The 20,125-nt window shown below is 53.0% G+C and overlaps 1 protein-coding gene across 3 annotated transcripts; it reads left to right on the top strand.

Annotated features, from left to right (window-relative positions):
* Positions 1–659: 659 nt before the first annotated feature.
* Positions 660–19,554, top strand: CR2 (complement C3d receptor 2). Of its 3 annotated transcripts, XM_059867573.1 has the most exons (37): positions 660–771; positions 1,355–1,534; positions 2,093–2,275; positions 2,447–2,626; positions 2,751–2,933; positions 3,414–3,596; positions 3,768–3,947; positions 4,072–4,254; positions 4,515–4,733; positions 5,009–5,200; positions 5,440–5,539; positions 5,880–5,965; positions 6,818–7,012; positions 7,339–7,518; positions 7,609–7,800; positions 7,957–8,056; positions 8,215–8,300; positions 8,814–9,008; positions 9,507–9,689; positions 10,012–10,191; positions 10,783–10,965; positions 11,099–11,281; positions 11,376–11,558; positions 12,558–12,749; positions 13,282–13,464; positions 13,680–13,871; positions 14,103–14,202; positions 14,699–14,784; positions 15,505–15,684; positions 16,112–16,159; positions 16,374–16,556; positions 16,835–17,017; positions 17,217–17,396; positions 17,768–17,797; positions 17,941–18,016; positions 18,271–18,355; positions 19,061–19,554. In XM_059867573.1, the coding sequence occupies exons 1-36, from the start codon at positions 699–701 to the stop codon at positions 18,350–18,352; spliced, it is 5,517 nt and encodes a 1,838-aa protein (XP_059723556.1). In that variant the 5' UTR covers positions 660–698; the 3' UTR covers positions 18,353–18,355; positions 19,061–19,554. The 3 variants fall into 3 exon arrangements, with proteins under 3 accessions (XP_059723556.1, XP_059723559.1, XP_059723558.1); XM_059867576.1 differs by lacking the exon at positions 8,814–9,008; XM_059867575.1 differs by lacking the exon at positions 16,112–16,159.
* Positions 19,555–20,125: the final 571 nt, after the last annotated feature.

Genomic DNA, 20,125 nt, shown 5'->3' with positions numbered 1-20,125 from the left:
AGTGCAAATGACCAAGTGCAATTCTCAAGTGTGAACATTGGATTTGTAAGTATTGGAAGCTCTCTGCCAATAAAAGAAATAAAGGAATTGAGCAGTTCATATCTTGCTGCCTGTTTTAGGCTCAGGAAGCGTCACCTGTGTGAGGTGGGCAGCTGGAGCTGCTGGGGCTGCTCCTCATCCAGAAAACCCCATCTGGGGTTTACTCTTCCTGCCAGTGGGGAGGGATCAGCCCAGGGTTGGGTCAGGAGGATTTGTGTCCCCAGTTGGTCCCGTTTTTATGGGAGGGGGGAGTTCCCCACTGCCCATCCCACCCAGGGCAGGTGAATTGTGCTGTGTCCCTCAGGTGCCACCACCACCCCCTGGGGCTCTGGGACAGAGCCTGGGCCACTTCCCCTAGGGGAGGACGCTCTGCTCCATGGGCACAGTGCAGCTACAGCCCCTCTGCCTGCTCCCAGCCTTTTTCCACCCCTCTTTCCACATCCTCCCCTGCCAAAACCAGCAGCAGCAGCAGCCTGAGGCACCTGCAGCCTCCCCGGGGGTGCTGGCTGTGCCTGCACGTCCTGGGGAGTCCCCAGGTTCCTGTCCCACAGTCCTGGGAAGTCCCCCAGCAGCATCTCCTTCCTCCCACGGGGGCAGTGGGGGGAACTGGGGTGCCCATATCTGCCCCGTGCCCCCAGGAGCTGCTGTCTGTGCCAGGGATGGTGCCCACCTTCACCCTCTGCCTGCTGGGCAGCTCCGTTCTGCTCCTCAGCACCACGCCCGGGGCTCAAGGTAAGGCAGGGCAGCAGCTCTGCTCCTCTGGGGCCTTCCTCCCATGGCCCTCCTGCTCCTCATCACTGCTCTGTTCTCGCTGATCCCTGTGCCCTTCCCTGCTGAGGGGAATGGGAGCCCTGCACTGGTCCCAGGGGGCCCTTGGCATCACAGAGCCCTGAGCTCCTCTGCTGATGGCAGAGACCCTCTGGGGTCATCAGAGCCACAGCTGGCACATCCTCAGAGCCACAGCTGGCACCCCCAGCCCGGCTGGGCACCCCCAGCCCCCTGGCACAGCACAGACCCCTGGGGGGCTGTGGGGTCAGCCCTGGGCTGCCCTGGCAGTGGTTTCCTGGGTCGGACTGGGCCCTCAGGAGGGGCTTCAGAGCCTGCAGAAAGGCCAGGAAAGGCTCTTGACCCTGCTGGGTGCTGACATGAAACCCTGGACGCGCAGGTTTTGTCAGCTGAGGTGGCAGCGGGGTCCCCGAGGAGCACAGGGAGGGACCCCCAGCCCAGCTGCAGCCCCCAGTGCCCAGGGGCACCCCGCAGCACGGTGGGATCCCCAGAGCTGGGCAGGTCAGCATCTCCCTCCTCTCCCTCCCAGCTGCCTGGTGCCCGTTCCCCCGCGTGCCCTACGGGCGGGTGTCCCCTCGTCGCTATTCCTACCGGACATGGGACACCGTGAGCGTCACCTGCAACCCGGGCTACACCCTGCGGGGCCCGGGCAGGAGCACCTGCGGGGCCGCCTCCAGGTGGGACCCCCCTCTGCCGGAGTGCAAAAAGGGTGAGTGGCCGCGGGGAAAGCTCCTCCTGTGTCCTCCCAAATTCACTGGGAAGGCAAAGCTGGCATGGATCAGTCCTGGCTGCCCTTCCCAAGCCTGGCTGGCAGAGAAACAGAAACAGCTCCGGTGGGACAGGCTGGGGTGGGACACGGGGATGGCTGTGCCCTGTCCGGGGCTCCGAGAGCGATGGGGAGAAGTGAACCCCGTGGGAAGGCAGGGTCTGAGTGCCCGGGGATTTCTGACATTGCTTCTGGGCAGATGTGGGGCATTTTCACCTTCATTGTGAGTGGAGAGAAATCACAACTCCTCACTGCTCTCGCTGCTTCCACGCCAGTGTGGATCCCTCCCAAATCCTGTGATGTGCCCGAAGTCCTGTCGGGACTCTCATTACAGCCAGTGATTTCTTCCAGGTGCAGCTGCACCTGGAGTGAACTAAAGCCTTGATCCAGCAAATGGAGGCCAGAGCAGAATTCAGGAGATCACCCTGCTGTTTCTGAGCTGTGCCAGCAGCACAAGCCAGCACAGAGCAGACCCACAGGACACTTCCTTTCCCTCTGCAGAGGTGACATGTCCTCGGCCACCGAGCATCGCCAACGGGCTGCACACCGGGCTCTCCTCGGGCAGCTTTTCCCGGGGGGTGACCGTGTCCTACAGCTGCAGGGAGGGCTTTCAGCTGCTCGGCAATGAATCCATCACCTGCACGGACTCCGGGCGCTGGAGCCGGACCCTGCCCCGCTGTGAAGGTCGCTGGGGGCCTCTCTCCTGGGGTGGGGGGCAGGAGGGGTGCTGGGTGTGCTGTAGGGTCAGAGCAGGCGGGGTTATGGCACCGAGGGCAGGGCAGGAGAGGCTCTGCCTGCGCAGGACCCAGCTCCTCATGCGCTGAAGTTTAAAGGGCGCTGCCCCTGCTCCCACAGCGATCGGCTGTCAGGTGCCCGAGGTGCAGAACGGGAAGGTCCACAACGTGCAGAGCACCTACAGAGCTGGGGAGACTCTGCACTTTGACTGTCACCCTGGCTATGCAGCAGAGGACTCCGATGAGGCTCGGTGCCAGCCCGGGGGCATCTGGGACCCGCCACTGCTCGTGTGCCACAGGGGTGAGTGCTGCTCAGCATCAGGGGGTGCAGGCAGGGATTTCACCCCTCCGTGCCCATCACCCTGCCTGCCTTCCCCTCGCTCCCCGTTCTCTCGCTGAGTTCAATTCCCATCTCCCTGTCACAGTCCGGCCGTGCCCGATGCCTCCGGAGGTCGCCAATGGAAATCACAACGGCCGGGACACAGAGGGATTCACCACGGGAATGTCTGTGCGGTACACCTGCGACCCTGGCTATTACCTGGTGGGAAATGCCGCTGTGACCTGCCGAGCATCGGGGAACTGGAGCCAGCCCCGCCCTCGCTGCCAAGGTGAGTCCTGGCTCTGTCCCCTCGGGGGACACTCAGTGTGGCTCTGAGCACAGGGGACACCCTCACCAAATCCACTGAGACCTCCAGTGAGAGACTGAATTCCATTTTAATGAAATATATGGGTTTGTAATATGTAAAGAACAAGCTAAAATCCGCGAGCCCAGGGCCAGCACCCTCCGCCCTGTGCTCCAGTCATATCCATGGGTGGTGACACTGCTGAGACCAGGCACGGGCATGGGGGGGGGACACAGCTTTTAGGGGGACACCAGCTGAGTTTAAATGAATCATTTCAATACTCCTTGTCCAGAAAAATCAGAGGAGAGACAGGAGACCCAAAGGCTGCTGGCAGGATGCAGCTGGCAGTACCTGGGGTTTGAGCCCTCTGTCCTCCCAAAGTGTGACATGCAGGAGGGTGGGGCTGAGCTGGCTCCCCAAAATCTCCTCTCCCAAACTCTGAGGAGGTTTCCCCTCCCTCTGCAGAGGTGACATGTCCTCGGCCACCGAGCATCGCCAACGGGCTGCACACCGGGCTCTCCTCGGGCAGCTTTTCCCGGGGGGTGACCGTGTCCTACAGCTGCAGGGAGGGCTTTCAGCTGCTCGGCAATGAATCCATCACCTGCACGGACTCCGGGCGCTGGAGCCGGACCCTGCCCCGCTGTGAAGGTCGCTGGGGGCCTCTCTCCTGGGGTGGGGGGCAGGAGGGGTGCTGGGTGTGCTGTAGGGTCACAGCAGGTGGGGTTATGGCACCGAGGGCAGGGCAGGAGAGGCTCTGCCTGTGCAGGACCCAGCTCCTCATGCGCTGAAGATTAAAGGGCGCTGCCCCTGCTCCCACAGCGATCGGCTGTCAGGTGCCCGAGGTGCAGAACGGGAAGGTCCACAACGTGCAGAGCACCTACAGAGCTGGGGAGACTCTGCACTTTGACTGTCACCCTGGCTATGCAGCAGAGGACTCCGATGAGGCTCGGTGCCAGCCCGGGGGCATCTGGGACCCGCCACTGCTCGTGTGCCACAGGGGTGAGTGCTGCTCAGCATCAGGGGGTGCAGGCAGGGATTTCACCCCTCCGTGCCCATCACCCTGCCTGCCTTCCCCTCGCTCCCCGTTCTCTCGCTGAGTTCAATTCCCATCTCCCTCTCGCAGTCCGGCCGTGCCCGATGCCTCCGGAGGTCGCCAATGGAAATCACAACGGCCGGGACAAAGCGTTTTTTACCGCTGGAATGTCTGTGCGGTACACCTGCGACCCTGGCTATTACCTGGTGGGAAATGCCGCTGTGACCTGCCGAGCATCGGGGAACTGGAGCCAGCCCCGCCCTCGCTGCCAAGGTGAGTCCTGGCTGAGTCCTGTCCCTCGGGGGACACACTCAGTGTGGCTCTGACACAGGGGACACCCTCACCAGTGCAAACACATTCTCCAAGCGGGTTAATTCCATGTAAAGTGTTTCATGGAATCAATTAATGCCAAGCCTTCCTGGGGCTGGGGAGGTTTGTGTGGACATCGGGCTGATTTCGTGGTTCCAACATTAACAGCCAGTGGTTTTGTGTTTTCTTTTGCTCCAACTCCTCCTGCACAATCTCATTTCCAGGGACTGTCTGCATCAGTCCAATCGTAGCCAATGGAAGGCAAGTTGGTGGCCACGGGCTTCTCTCTGCCCCCGGGCAAACGGTGACATTTCAGTGCCACGATGGTTACAGCCTGCAGGGCAGTGCCAGCCTGTCCTGCCAGGAGGATGGCAGCTGGCAGCCCCCTGCTCCTGTGTGTGACAGAGCACTGCCCTACCACAACTCCTTCAGCAGGTCTCCAGGTACCTGACATGACTGCTATTTTGTGCCCCCTAATCCTGTTTAAAAAATGTTGTTAAACCTTTTGAGGGGAAGAGTCAAGCCTATCCTGGGAATAAGAACCTAATCCTCTGCTACCCTTTGGAAAAATGTCTTTATTAATGGCTATATTAATCAAAATGAACATTTTTGCAAGGCAAACCAAACCCCTTTCCTCCTAACAGTGAGTGCTCTTTGTGTGCTTGCCCCCCATGTGCCTGTCCTGCCTGCTTCTCACATCTCTTTTCTCTCTCACCAGGTGCTTGTGGTGCTCCCACAAGATTACAGTTTGCTGAGCTAAACGAGAAGCATAGAGATGCCATTGATTTTCCTGTTGGGAAGACTGTGCAATACACTTGCCTCCCTGGATATGCCCAAGTGCCAGGAATGTCACCTACTCTGACATGCCTTGAGAGTGGAGTGTGGTCACAAGCACTAGAGTTCTGTAAAAGTGAATAGCTCCTTGATTTGGTGTCTGTTGTTGCAGGAGGAACAGGTCTCAGGTTCTGTCCATGCTGCCAAAACTTTGATGTTATTCTGAATATGTGACTAGTAAAGCCATGTAACCTTTTGAAACTGGAAACCCGTGTTGGGGGGAACTGGGAATGTGGGCAGGGGACTGGAGGAATAATTGCATATTTGGTACTGTGATGTAGAGAGACAGGATATAAGGGTGTTTTCTTTCCCCAGGGAAGCAGTGCAGTCACCCAGGTGAGCCTGTGAATGGCAAGATTATTTCCCTGACAAATCTCCAGCTCGGATCTACAGTGGTTTACAGCTGTGAGGAAGGGTAAGTCCTGCTTTGGAGGTGGACTGGGTAAGTGTTCCCCTTTCTAAGCCCTGTTCATTCACTCCCAGTAAATGGATTGTGTACAGGAGCCCCTGCACAGGGTTCTGTACCTATTGTGCCTATACACTATAGTGTATATATATATATAAATATATATATATGTATATATCTATCCCCTATAAAAGCTGTGCAATGGGTCAGGCAGAGCAAGGAAGGAATTTCCCCTTCAGGGCCACAGCTCTGCTGCCAGCAGGGCTGATCCCACATCCCAGGTGGTTGGGAGGAACAGTGACTCCAACTGAAGTGGCTTGGGGTGAATGACCAACCCTTTTACCACCAGGCACAGGTTAATTGGACAGCCCAGCAGACGCTGTGAGATCTCTGGGGGACGTGTTGCATGGACTGGTCACACTCCCCTCTGTCAGCGTAAGTGGCTCGTGGCTCTGGGGGTTTGCATGGATCTGGGAAATATTTTCCAGCAGAGACTGCCACATCTTTCCAATCAAAGCTTTCACAGGCAATTTCTCCCCTCTGTGGGTAGGAAAATTACCAGAAGGTTTGGAAGGCATAAGAAATCAGTCTGGGAAAAGGTACAAGATCCCAAAGCTGAAGGGATTCTGGAAAGCAGCACCTCAGCTGGAGCTTTTCCAGCAGTGCTTGAGTGTCCTGCTGCTGACTGACACCAGGAGTCCACTGCAGGAGAGGAAGGGAAAACATGTTCAGCGTAGGGCTTGTTTTGTCAGACCCAGAGCGACCAAGGGTCAGTCCTAAGGAGAGACAGAGCACTGAGCCAGGGCCAGCAGCGAATCCCAAAATCCCAGACCGTGGGTTTGTTCCCTCTGTCCGCCGCTGGTGAGTGCCCAAGAGCTGCCGCGCTGCTCCTCAGCAATTCCACCCGCGGGTTTCTCTGCTGATCCAGTAGTGCGGCTGATCAGGGCTGTTCCATACGACGACAGAAACATTTGCTGGTACATTCTGAGGTTTTAAAGCATTTCCCAGATTCTCCAGGTAGGTGTGAACCACAGGTGGCATACAGACTGTGCCTGGATTGGCACCAGGATTTTATACAAGTGATGCTAAATAAGTACTCGATGCAGGTGTTTCCTCCACAGAGAGCTTTGATTACTGCTCTGCCAGGGGGGTGGGATCCTGTCCCAACCAGCTCTCACCTGGGAGGTCACTTCATCCCATCTTTAGAACCAGTGTTTGTGCCCCACAGCCTGAGGGGTTCCAGGTGCTTCCATGCTGCTGTTGAGTTGACGTTCTGCTCCCCTGCAGGCATCCCTTGCGAGCCACCCCCGGACATCCCCAACGGGCAGCACTCGGGCCGGCTGCTGAGCGAGTTCCACTACGGCACGGCCGTGACCTACAGCTGCCACCGCGGCTTCCCCCTGCACGGGCAGCCCTCCATCCACTGCACCACCCGCGACGGCTACAACGGCGTCTGGAGCGAGCCCCTGCCGGCCTGCGGAGGTGGGCTGGGCTGCCCGAGGGTGCACAGACCCCCAGCCATCCTCCCAGCACTGCTGCTCCGGGTTGGGAAAGACTGGCAAACTCCAGCCAGCTGGAATTCTTGTCCCAGCATTTTCCAGGGCTGAGGCCAGCAGAGCAGGGGAGGCTGGAGTGCCACCCTGCTCCCCTTTCCCCTTGGAGTGTTTGATACTGCAGGATGCAGGCACAGCTTTTCTAAGAAAATGATTTTCAGCCTTGTGACTTAAAATTGCAACCCTTGGTGGCTTCACACTGCCCAGCTCTGCCTGAGGGTCTGTTCTGAGCCCCTGCACCTCTTTCCTTTCCAGAGGCGAGCTGTCCTGTCCCACAGATCCAGCACGGGAGGATCCTGGCTGCCAGGTCTGCCTACTCACACCGGGACACCGTGACCTTCCAGTGTGACCCAGGCTATGCCATTCGTGGCCACAGAGAGATCCAGTGCCAGCCAAACAACACCTGGGAGCCGCCTGTGCCCGTCTGCGAGCAGGGCAAGTGTCCCAACAGGGTTTGACCTTCCCCTGCTCTCCCAGTCCACCTTTGTGGCTCTTTAACAGCCATTCTGTTCTCTGTCCTGGCAGCTGGCTGCAGAGCCCCTGCCAGGCTGGGCTTTGCCGAGCTGAAGGAGCCCTACAGGAACCAGACGGTGTTTCCCGAGGGGAGCAGGGTGGAATTCGTGTGCCAGCCTGGCTACAGCCAGCTCCTGGGGGTGTCAGCAGCCAGCACCTGCCTCAGGAACCAGACGTGGTCTGCAGTGCTGGAGTTCTGTAAAAGTACGTCCTGCAAGCGCTGAAAGCCTGAAGTGTGAGGCTTGGCTGCTCTCTGTGTTTCCCCAGCTTTGTGGGTGTCTCTGCCTGCTCTCTGTGGTGACATTCCTGCTGGGATGTGAGCACAGCTGAGGGCTGATGGAGGCTGGCATTCCCTTCCAGGGAAGGAGTGCCCCAGCCCAGGGAACCCAGAGAATGGCAGAGCTGTTGTCCTGACAGATCTCCTCCTCGGGTCCAAAATTAATTACACTTGTGACACAGGGTGAGTCCTGCCTTGGGGAGAGTGAAGTGGATTTTCAGCTTTACACAACCCAGGTCCCAAGTCAGAACTTCTGGCTGCCACTTGCAAGGGTTGTAAAGAAATCTCAAGTCAAAAAAAAATCTCACTGTTAAACTAATGAATCCTTCTGTGTGGTGCAGGTACAAGCTGGTGGGAGGCTCCCAGAGAATTTGTGAGGTCTCTGGCACACATGTCTCATGGAGTGGGGATCCTCCTCTCTGCCAGCGTAAGTAGGCCACCACAACAGGCCCTTGGAGATGGTTTACAAGATAAAGTGGAACTTCATTCAAGCCAAAGGTTTTATTGCAAAAGATTTCTCAAGTCACTGAATGTGTAAAATATTTCCTTTTTCTTTTCATTTTGTTTTGGATATGCTTCTGAAAATGGTTTAAAAGGTCTTTTATTTATTCTGGTCCAAACTGGGAAGAAACATTAATATTTTAAACTCCTGTTAGTGAGTAAGTATTTCTCACTGGCCAGTCTCTCTCTGTGTGTCACCAATGGTTATGGAAAGGAAGGACAGAATTGTCCCAGGGGACACGAGCAGCAAGGAAGTGACTCACAGGAGGGGACAGGTTTTCCTTCCCGTGTGTGATTTTATCCATGCAAAGGTTGTTTCTGGAGAATCAGGTCATTGTGTCACTGCTGAGGTGCTTTCCCCTCCATCAGTGCCCCTCCTGGGCAGCGTGTGTGCCCTGCAGCCCCGGGCAGTGCTGACCCTGCCCTGTCCTGCCCACAGGTGTCACCTGCACTGCCCCTCCGGCCATCCCCCACGGGACACACAGCGGGGGCTCCAGGGACACCTTCTCCCTGGGGGACGTGGTCACCTACACCTGCACCTCGGGGCTGGCCCCAGCTGGAAACACCTCCCTGTCCTGCACCTCTGCGGATGGGGAGCGTGGCACGTGGAGTGGGACAGTGCCACAGTGCCAAGGTACGGCTCGGGCTGTGCCCACAGCCAGCTCTGGCTGTCCCTGGCACAAGGGACAACCACAGCTGTGGCAGGGCCTGCACCCACGGGGACACAGCTCACATGACTGATATTATTTATTCACAGCAGTTAACGTCAGTGTTCAAAACAACTCAGAGGATTTGCAATTTTTTAATCACTTTTCTAGGCATAAAACGCTTATTTGCTAGTGCTTTACTGTAACAGCTTTTACTTTTTGATGCTGATGGGGGAGTACTGTTATTGCTTCAGTTTTCCTTACAACTTAATTTGATGTATTACTTCTGAAGAAGCTCTAAAAACCAGGATGTTGGTTTCTGATGGAGAAAAGAGCTAAGCAGAGTTCCTGGAAGAGTTACACATCACCTTGTCCTGGCTGACTGCACTTGTGTTATCTCGCTCCTTTGCTCTCACAAGGCTGGGGTTTTTGGTGTTTATCTTGCCCTGCCCTATTCCTCACCTGCCTTTCCTTGTTCCCGGCAGAGGTGAGGTGCCCTGCCCCGCCGAGCATTGCCAACGGGCAGCACAGCGCCAGCCCCGGGGCCAGGCACAGCCCGGGCTCCGTGGTGCTCTACACCTGCGCCGAGGGCTACTCCCTGCTGGGCAACGCCTCCATCCGCTGCACCGCCAGGGGAACCTGGAGCCGGCCCCAGCCCCGCTGCCGAGGTGTGTTCCTGGGGCTTCCTCTGGCTCCTTGCTCCTCCTCGGCTCTTGGTTTAATCACTGCAAGCAAATCCCCAGGGACAGGCAGAGAGCTGAAGCCCCATGTGCCCCTGTGGGTTTCCTTTTCTGTTCCCACTGAGTACAAATGCTCAGGAACAGCTGAATAATGATATTTAGTGTAAGAAAAAGAGTTAGAAATGTTGAAATGCCCGTGACAGGGATGGCAAGGCCCAGCAGCAGGTGCTGTCCCTGCCCAGTGCCCCTCCACAGCCAGGAGGGGTTTCACATCCCCTGCTCCTCACATCCTCGTGCTCTTCCCTTCCAGCAATTGGCTGCACCAGGCCGGAGATCGAGAATGGAAAAGTGTCTGGGTCAGAGACCACCTACAACCTGGAGGACACCATCATCTTCGAGTGCAACTTTGGTTATGCCTTGAAGGGCTCTCAAGAGTCCCAGTGCCAGTTTGGGGGCAAGTGGCACCCTCCTGTCCCCACCTGTGAGAAGCGTAAGTGCAAATGAGGGGCAGCTGATTTCTGAACCTCTGGGTGGAGGTAAGGGGGCTGGAAAGGAAAAACATGCAAGGATATGTCCTGCATCCTTCTAATCCCCATCCAACCCCCTGGACAGACTGCCTGGGGAGCGTGGGCATCATCTGGTACCATCCCTGGAGGGATTTAAAAGACATGTGGATGTGGCTCTTGGGAAATGGGATAGTGGGCTTTCCAAACCTAAATGTTTCTGTGATTCAGACCCTTGTTAAATGTAGGGCTCTTTAAATGAATCCACAAAATCCAGGCTGGTGCCTGATATCATTCACAACCACAGAAAGACCAGAGCAAATTGTTAGGGTCACGGATGGAAACTAACCACTGTAGTTGCCCAAACAGTGAGAAGCTATCATTTTTATGTCAATAAGCTCAGAAAACATGAAGGCTGGAAGGTAAGAGAAGGTAGGATGGAAATAAAATTCAGTGACAGCCCTCGTTGCTGTTGGGTAGAAATTAATGGGAAAGAACAAAGCTAAAAGGCTGCTCATCCTGCAGGGGGGTTTGTGGTACCAGCTCTTGGCCAGCTGGGATGTTTTCTTCTCTTGCAGTGCCGCCGTGTCCTTCCCCTCCAATTATCAGAAATGGCCAGCACGACAGCAAGGGGGTGACAGAGTTCGTCCCTGGCATGACAGTGAAGTACCACTGTGACCCAGGCTATGTCCTCGCTGGGAAAAGCTCGGTTTCCTGTTTGCCATCGGGGGTCTGGAGCATCCCTTACCCCCGGTGTGAAGGTGAGCTGCAAATGCTGCCACCCTCAGTGCAAAGGGAGAGCACTGCACTCACACAGGCTCCCAAAACCAGACGAGGGCCCCCAGCTCTGGCAGCCATGCCCCCAGCCTGAGCTCTGCTGCTCTTCCCTCCCAGTGATCACCTGCAGCAGCCCCAGCATCAAGGACGGGGAGGTGGCTGAGGGCCGGAGGGCTGTGTACCACCCTGGGGACAACGTCACCTTCCAGTGCCACCCAGGCTTCGTGCTGAGGGGCAGCCGTGGGGCCAAGTGCCAGCCTGACAGCCGCTGGGTGCCCGCTGTGCCCACCTGCCAGCCAGGTGAGCCAGTGTGACGGGCTTTGCTGTGGTACCCGTGCTCCTCCTCTGGGTGAAACCCCTAAAAAACCTCTGCTCTCTGCTCCTGCCCTGGCAGCACGGCCCTGCCCTCCGCCCCCCGTCATCGCCCACGCCACGCTCAGCGCCCAGCCAGGGACCAACTTCACCAGTGGCACCTCCGTGAGCTACAGCTGCCAGCCTGGCTTCTCCCTGCTCGGGGACCCCTCCGTGCTGTGCACGGCCTGGGGCAACTGGAGCCTTCCCTACCCACGCTGTGCAGGTAGGGCTGCCTCAGCATCCACCCCGTGCCAGGCTCAGCATCCACCCCGTGCCAGGCTCAGCATCCACCCCGTGCCAGGCTCAGCATCCATCCCGTGCCAGGCTCAGCATCCATCCCGTGCCAGGCTCAGCATTCACCCCATGCCAGGCTCAGCATCCATCCTGAACCATGCTCAGCATCCACCCCGTGCCAGGCTCAGCATCCATCCCGTGCCAGGCTCAGCATCCATCCTGAACCATGCTCAGCATCCACCCCGTGCCAGGCTCAGCATCCACCCCGTGCCAGGCTCAGCATCCACCCCGTGCCAGGCTCAGCATCCATCCCGTGCCAGACTCAGCATCCATCCCGTGCCAGACTCAGCATCCACCCCGTGCCAGGCTCAGCATCCATCCCGTGCCAGGCTCAGCATCCATCCTGAACCATGCTCAGCATCCATCCCGTGCCAGGCTCAGCATCCATCCCGTGCCAGGCTCAGCATCCATCCCGTGCCAGACTCAGCATCCACCCCATGCCAGGCTCAGCATCCACCCCGTGCCAGGCTCAGCATCCACCCCGTGCCAGGTTCACCCTGCATCAAGCAAACCTGCCAAGCTGCAGGATTGCATGGCACAGGGAGAACCACAGCAGGAGCTGTGCTCACTTTGGTGGCACTGGGAATAAGCTGGTGGCATTGCTCAAGTTTCCCAAAAGGAGACAGGCTTGGGTGTTCTAAATATTGAAATTAAAGATTTCTGTACTTTAGCCCAGAGTTGTGTGAAGGCACCACACTGACCAAACTAGTTTTGGGCATTGCTTTATCCTGTTTTGTTTTAAGACCACATAAATTAGGTGCCTGTGTCCCTACATGGTGAGTGTTACTTGATGCAGACAAATGTCAGACTATGTAGAAGATGCATTAATAACTTGGGGTTTAACAGTGCCTACCAATGCACCTGTTTCTCTTTAGCTGCATTCCACAGCCAAGGACATATTTCTCATGCCCATTTCATTTCCTGGCAGCTGGTTGTGGCACACCAACACCGTTGCTATTTGCTGAGTTAAGTGAGGAATATGAAAATCAGACTGAGTTTCCTGTTGGGATGAGTGTGAATTACACTTGTCGGCCTGGATACGTGGAACAGCCACAGATATCACCAACTATCACATGTCTTGAAAATCTAACGTGGTCTGAAGCCCAGGAGTTTTGCAAAAGTAAGTTTTGCAGCTGCTTCTAATTGGTTTAAATTGTTGTGTGCTGAAGCCTTGTTATTTCCCCTATACTGCTCCCTACTTTGGAGGGTTTGGGCAGACTCCTGAAAATAGTGACTCTTCTCCTATGACACTGAGTTAAAGAAGCTAAAATCAGCTCATCTCAGCCCCTGCCATGAGCACTCTCCACTATCCCAGCTTGCTCCAAGCCCTGTCCAACCTGGCCTTGGACATTTCCAGGGATGGGGCAGTCACAGCTGCTCTGGGCACCCTGTGCCAGGGCCTCCCCACCCTGACAGGGAGGAATTCCTTCCCAATATCCCACCCAACCCTGCCCTCTGGAATTCCTGTTACTCCATCCCTTGTCCCAAGTCCCTCTCCAGATCTCTTGGGGCCCCTTTAGGCACTGGAAGAGGCTCTAAGGTCTCTTCTCTCTGGAACCTTCTCTTCAGGCTGAACAGCCCCAACTTCCCCAGCCTGTCCCAGGGTCATGGCCCTGCCCTTTTCTCAGTTTTACTTTGTCCTCTCTCTTTAGTGCTGCAGTGCCCTTCACCTCCCAGTATTGCCAAAGGAACCCACGACAGTCAGGACCTGGAGGTTTTTCCCACTGGGATGGTTGTGAACTACAGCTGTGAGCCTGGCTACAGCCTCCAGGGACAGGCATCCATCTACTGCACCGACTCTGGCAACTGGAGCCTCCCTCTCCCTCAGTGTGCAGGTACACTGTGGCTCTAGGCTTGGAGCTATGGATAGCCTGGGAGTTTCTACCTGTAGGATTCATCCTCACCCTTCCCAAAATTCTGAATCCTTTACCCTTCCCATTTTTTACCCATTTTGCACGACGATTTTAAGCTGTACATACTCAAAAATGCATTTTAAAACAACTTTTGTAGTTGACATTCCCATTTCTCACTATGTTTTCTCCCCTGATAGGTGGCTGTGGTGCACCTCCAAACCTCACCTTTGCTGAGCTAACCAGGCAATACAGAAATCAGCTGGAATTTGCTGTTGGGGACACTGTGAGCTACAGCTGCCGGCCGGGACACTCGAGACGCCCTGGAGTGCCCCAAACTCTGACTTGCCTCCCAAACCACACGTGGTCTGAAGCCCTAGAGTTCTGTAAAAGTGAATAGCTCCATCCATTTGGTGTTGGTTATTGGAAATGGTCTATTTTGTGGGTTTTTGAAGGAAAGATTCATACATGGCTTTACTAGTCACATGGTCTGGGCCGCTTTGAGCCCTTTTGAAATCACATCTTTATTGTGGCAGAACTTGGACAGAGCCTTAAGGTACCTTCTCATAGTGTGTTACATGGCCTCAAGAGAGGAGTTTAAACTCAGCCTTGTTCTTTCCCAGGGAAGCAATGTAGACACCCAGAACCCCCCAGGAATGGCAGAGTTGTTGTTCTGACAGATCTCCTTTTTGGGTCAGCCGTGAGCCACACGTGTGACGAAGGGTGAGTTTGGTGGTGGGTAAAGGATCAGAGCCCACTCCTCTGCACAGCTGTTCTCCCACAGCAGACCTGAATTGGAATTTTGGTTCCAATTCTGCTGTAGTTGCCTTCTCCAGAAAGGAAGAATTGTCTCATTTTTCCCTCCTGTGCTCAGCAGAATAATTTGCAAACCAGTTTCAGTTTTCCTTCTCAGATGGCCTCGAGCAGGAGCTGAGAGTGGGAGCAAGGCCGTGCTGCAAGGAGGCTCCAGCCCTTTGGAGATCAGTTGGGTCCTGATTTATCACCTGACCAATCTAACCCAGAGTTTTTGGGGTCAGTGTTGCTCCTCCTGGATCTGGGAAGAAGCAACTTGGTGTCCTTCATTCCCATGTGTCAAACCAGCAGAGAGACCTTGGTGATCAGCTGGAATCAGGAGGCTGCAGAAGGAAACCCCTGGGGAGGGAAAAATCCAAACTGTAGGACTTGGTATGAGCTGATATTTCTCTCTCTGCACCTCCAGGTACAGACTGGTTGGACAGTCCCACAGGAGATGTGAGATTTTGGGACGAGATGTTGCCTGGACTGGTCTGCCTCCCACCTGTCAGAGTAAGTAGGTCACCACTATATTGGGGCCAGAATTACCATATTAAGTTAAAATTAAAAAGCATTTCCTTTAAATAAATAGAATTAAATGAATAATTCTATTAAAGGATAATATTCCTCTGGGATAGTTTTTTTTAATGCTTGTATATTTGGTTTCTTCTAAAAATCTTCCAGATGTAACCTTTGATCTGTCACAGCAATGCAGACTGAAGAGTTGTGAGATGCCTGCAGGGACTTGTCCCTTTTGTTTCACAACACTAAATATGAAATCAAGTAAAAAAAATGTGTTTTGTAGAAGAGTGATATTTTGAGTACCACTGACATGGAATTTTCCAAACCCTGAACTGTTAACCAAAGCACAAGGATGTTTTGCAGGAGTTGATCATTGCAATTAGTCTTTTTTTTCAGATGGAATTGCTTTTTGATGTTGGGATAGTAAAGCATTCATGAGCATGACAGTACTGCCAGATTTCTACCCCATTCCATGTAATTATTAGAATATATTCACACCATCTATGTTTGTATATACATGTAATAATACTGTGGTTCCCTTAAGACACCTGGAAGAACTAAAACCCCTCCCCTCAGTTCCTGGAATTATTCTTATCTGAGTCTCTAAGTCCTACCTGTGAAAGTGCTCTGAGCACACTGAGAATGGATTTAGGATGTGTTCATTCAGCACTCACATGGCTTTGTACCCTTAAATAGGAGTTTCTCTTTCAGGAGTGGTGTGCCCAGCCCCACAGGTGCAGAATGGGAGGGTGGCTGTCCCCAAGCCCCGCTACACCTACGGGGACTCTGTCACCTTCAAGTGCCGCAGAGGCTTCACCCTGCGAGGCCACCCCACGTCCCAGTGCCAAGGTGACAGGAGGTGGCACCCACCTGTGCCTGTCTGTGAGCAGGGTAAGAATCAGCTCTTGGCCTTGCTGGGATTGCACATTCCTCCTGGTTTCTCACCTGATTTCTCTTCTGCCCACTCACCGAAACCAAAGTTGGTTTTATTTTTCCTGTTTGCTCCAACCACTTTAAGGAGAACCCAGAATTTTTTCTTTCATTTATGCCTCTCTTCACACCCAGGAGATGAGCCAGGGCTTGGGTAATGCTGTAAGTACTGGCATGATCTGCACTTTGTCACACTGCTTGTTGCAATCCATAAACCACATTTTCTTAATTCCCTGGAAATGAGGAATTTGGCAGCTGCAGGACATTGACTATCAGAGAGCTGTGAATTTTTTCCTGGAAATGTAACACCAGGATGATGGGAAATTAAGGTAAATGTGTACATTTTATTTGCTCAACCATGTTTTTAAACTCTTAATGCTGCATTTAGATGGAGTGTCAGAACGTTATAACCACCCTGAGCCCACAACAAAGCCAGGTAGGTCTCTTACCTGAAGAGGCAAGATTTGATTTACTAATCACTAACTCCTCCTCCCAACCTGTCCTGCTGTTTTGAGGGAACTTTGCAGAGGGTTGGGCAGGGCTGTTGGGGTCAGTGCTGTGGGAGGGAGCGTTCAGCCTTCCCCAGCTGCTCAGAAGTTTTCCCACTTGTTTCTCTGAGCTCTGCTTTGATCTCCACTCTCTGTTTTCAGTGCTGCACTGCTCCAAGCCTGCAGATATCACCCACGGGTCTTTCCGTGGCCCAGCAAAAGCAGTTTTTACTGTGGGAACATCTGTAAACTACATCTGTGAGCCTGGCTTCTCCCTCCTGGGGACAGCATCCATTTATTGCACAGCATCTGGAGCCTGGAGCCATCCCCCTCCCGTCTGTCAAGGTGTGTTTTGGCCGCAGAGAGTGAAGAACAAAGGACATTTAACAACTCTTGCCTTAGGGGAAGGTCTGTAGAAGGTCTAAATCTGAGTACAGAATGTGTGATAAGAACAAGCTCGAGCTTTTAGCCTTTCCAAAGCCTGCTGGAGTTACAGGGTCCGGGCTGCTGAGTGCAGGGGAAGAAGTTCAAAGGGAGCAGTCGAGGTTGCAGAGGGTCAGTGCCTCAGCCACTCCCTGGCCACCCCTCAGCATCCTTCTGATTGTCCCTCCCTGACTTTCCAGCTGTGACGTGTCTGCAGCCCCCAAACATCAGCCACGGGAGGCTGAAAGGCAACACCTCTGCCACCTTTCCCTCCGGAGCCGCTGTATCCTACAGCTGCGATCCCGGTTACTCGCTGGTTGGGAATGCTTTCATCAACTGCACGGGGTCGGGATCCTGGAGCCAGCCCCTCCCGCAGTGCAGAGGTGAGTCTGTGCTTCCTCTGATGTTTGAATTCCACGTGGGACTGAGGCACTTTCCCAGTTCTGCAGAATGCGGAATGAGAATTAATTCCTGGCTACACTCACAAGGAATTCAAGAGCAATGTCCTAAATAACCCACAGCTGTGTTTCTCATATTTTGTGCTCCCTCTAAGTGTCCTCTTTTTACTGCTTCCAATTTCAGAGATCAGATGTGAATTCCCGGATGTCCAAGGTGTTAAAAAAGCCATTAAAGGAAGTACTTATCGCTCTGGCACTAACATCACTCTTGAATGTGACGATGGTTACGTGCTGGAAGGGATCAGTCACACCCAGTGCCAAGAGGATTTCAGCTGGGACCCTCCCGTGCCAGCCTGTAAACTGAGTGAGTGGAATGTAAACAAAGGAAGATCAAACAGAAGCATGCAAATGCATTTTAAACATGCAAATGTCTGTCTGTATTTTTTAAAAAAAGGAAGTGGGTGTTAGCAGTGAGACACTGGCATGGGGAAGCTGTGGCTGCCCCTGGATCCCTGGCAGTGCCCAAGGCCAGGTTGGACATTGAGGTTTGGAGCAGCCTGGGACAGTGGCAGGTGTCCCTGCCCATGGCAGGGGGTGGAACTGGATGAGCTTTAAGATCCCTTCAACCCAAACCATCCTGTGATTCTAAAAAGTTTATTGGTACTAAGGACAGTTGAGAAATGCTGTACTTTGCTAGAGCAGTTTGCTGATTTTCCTTTTCTCCCTTCCCTCCAGTGTCCCCCAAGCCCGGGTCAGTAGGCCTAGGTAAGCAGCTTACACACATTTTTGTCCCCAGCTCAGTGGCCTCAGTGGCACAGCCTCCCTCTCCTTACTCAGCAGACACACCTGTTGTGCATTTTGTGTATATATTTTATACACTGAGAATAACACATGTTCTTCTCCCTCAGGAGTGGCAGCTGCAGCAGTTCTGCTGCTCCTCGGAGCAGGTGTTGTCTGGAAGATAATTTCCAAGCAGAAGGAAGGGTAAGGCAGCTCTGGCTCTTTGTTCCTGTCCCTTGGTGCTAAGTCCCAGGCTTTATACACTTGATACACTTGAAATATTTGCCTCAGTATGTCCGGGCCTTGTAATTTTGTACCTTCAGCTCAGGTTGCAAATGATACAACCTGGAACTCATGGTGTGGTTACGTCATCTTATTTCAAGCCTCTCTTTCTTAAAGGAAACCAAACCAAGTGTTCTTTTACAAGGCAATTCACTGTTTTCTTCTTTTTCACGTAGCTATTATCGTACGTATGAAAACTATAATTACAGAACCCCCCTGAACCCAGACACTGAACACAAAGGCTCGTGTCTGCCATAGGAGGTATGGATTTATATTCCTCAGCACAAAATATCAGTCAGAGCTGCAATAACTATACTGTCATTTGTTTATATTGCTGACTGCTTTGTCTCCTTGAATGACTATTTTCCTAATATAGTCATTCAAGCAGAAACCTCTTTCCTTTTTGTCTTCTGATAGATTATTTTATTTTTATGAATAGAAGATGTTTTAAACATATTGGGGTTTTAAAACATCCTATTTTTCTTTCTGACACCACCCTCAAAGTATGTCTTTCCTTTTCTACAAGCTGGATGGTTGCTGTGCACAGGTCAGACTTAGAGACCAGTCCTTGCTTCTGACTTAAAGCTGCTTTTAATTTGTACAGATTATGAAAAAGCTGAAAAACTGCCTCAGCAGTAGTAGACTCAGAAAAGAACAATGGACTTGGTTCCTGGGGTTTTTTTATTGCTTTCACACTTGCTAAAATGGTGTTTTTACTTACAAGTGGATCTATTTTCTATGGTGGCTCTATTGCAGCCAGCAGTGAATTTTCACTGTTAACAGCACTTCACAAAGTGGGACATGTAAACCATAAATAAAGTTTTGGGTTGTTTTGGGCGATTTCTTTGAAACAAAGCATTTCCCAGAAATTCCCTGCTCCCTCTCTGGGTGGCGATGGAATCTCTACACACCAGTACAAAGCCAGGAAATCCTGATTTCAACACCAGGATATCACCCCTTTCCTAGGCTGGAAAGAGATCTCATCCCTGCTGCTGCTAACCAGGCACCTGGCTCGTTCCCTGCAGCCCGGAAGGCACTGCTCACGTGGAGACTGGAATTCTGTGGCAAAAAAAAAAAGACATTTTACTGTAAATCTTCAATGCTCTTCTGCTGTCAGCAGTTACTGTAAGGATCTAATGAGGCTCAGACTGGACAGAGTGCAGGGGCTGCCTCGGAGGGAATTCTGCATGCTGCTCCTGATGAAGAGTATTTCCTTGTCCCCAAAAAACTGAAAAACCCGAATGCTTGTTAGGAATAAACCACCAATAATGCACTGGCCATAACCCCCATTCCCTGTCTCCCTGTGCCCACCAAAACATACTTGAACAAATGTGGGAGTAACCACGTGTTTAATGAATGTCTTATTTACAGCTGTATTTCCATCTTTATTTCCTTCCAGCAACGCTTATTTGCAGTGTTCCTCTACCAATGCTTCACCTAATAAAAGCAGATGATGACAATTCTGTGTCTTCTTTTACACCTACCTAGAACTTTAAATCTTTTCTGCATTGATTTTTTAAAATTTTTTGGCTGTTCTATTTAAATGCTGCTCTGCCACACCTGGGCTTTAACTTCCAAAGATGAGCAGCCCTGCACAGAGGTGTCCATCCTGAGCTGGCTGTTAATTTTAATTTATCTCTGTTGGTGTTCCAAGCGTGGCACCTAAACACACTTTGATTTTTTCCTCTTTCCTTGAGCTGCCCAGGAAAGGATTCGATCTCCTCGCACCCAGGGCTGTAATGCACTGAGGGTGCTGTAAAATGAAGATCTTTGTGTATTTTCAATCCTAATCCATAAAAAAGGAGCAGGCAGGAGCATCCCTTAGTCAAGGGCATCCCCGAATGAACTATCTTTAGGGATGAAGTAAATTAAGATCCTGATGTATGTATTTGGCAAAATACTCAAGGCTCATGTATTCTTCAGCAGCAGAGCGATTATTACCCTGCTAAAACTCACACTTTCGGCTCCACCAGAGCCTTCCCCGAGCATGCGTTCAACAGAGCCGGGACTGCGTCATTAGCGTGGCAATTA

This window comes from Haemorhous mexicanus, chromosome 25 (genome assembly GCF_027477595.1).
Source record: "Haemorhous mexicanus isolate bHaeMex1 chromosome 25, bHaeMex1.pri, whole genome shotgun sequence".
In the NCBI taxonomy this organism is placed as follows: Eukaryota; Metazoa; Chordata; class Aves; order Passeriformes; family Fringillidae; genus Haemorhous; species Haemorhous mexicanus.
The sequence above is the reverse complement of the archived record's forward strand: the minus strand, read 5'-3'. Positions and strand labels throughout refer to the sequence as shown.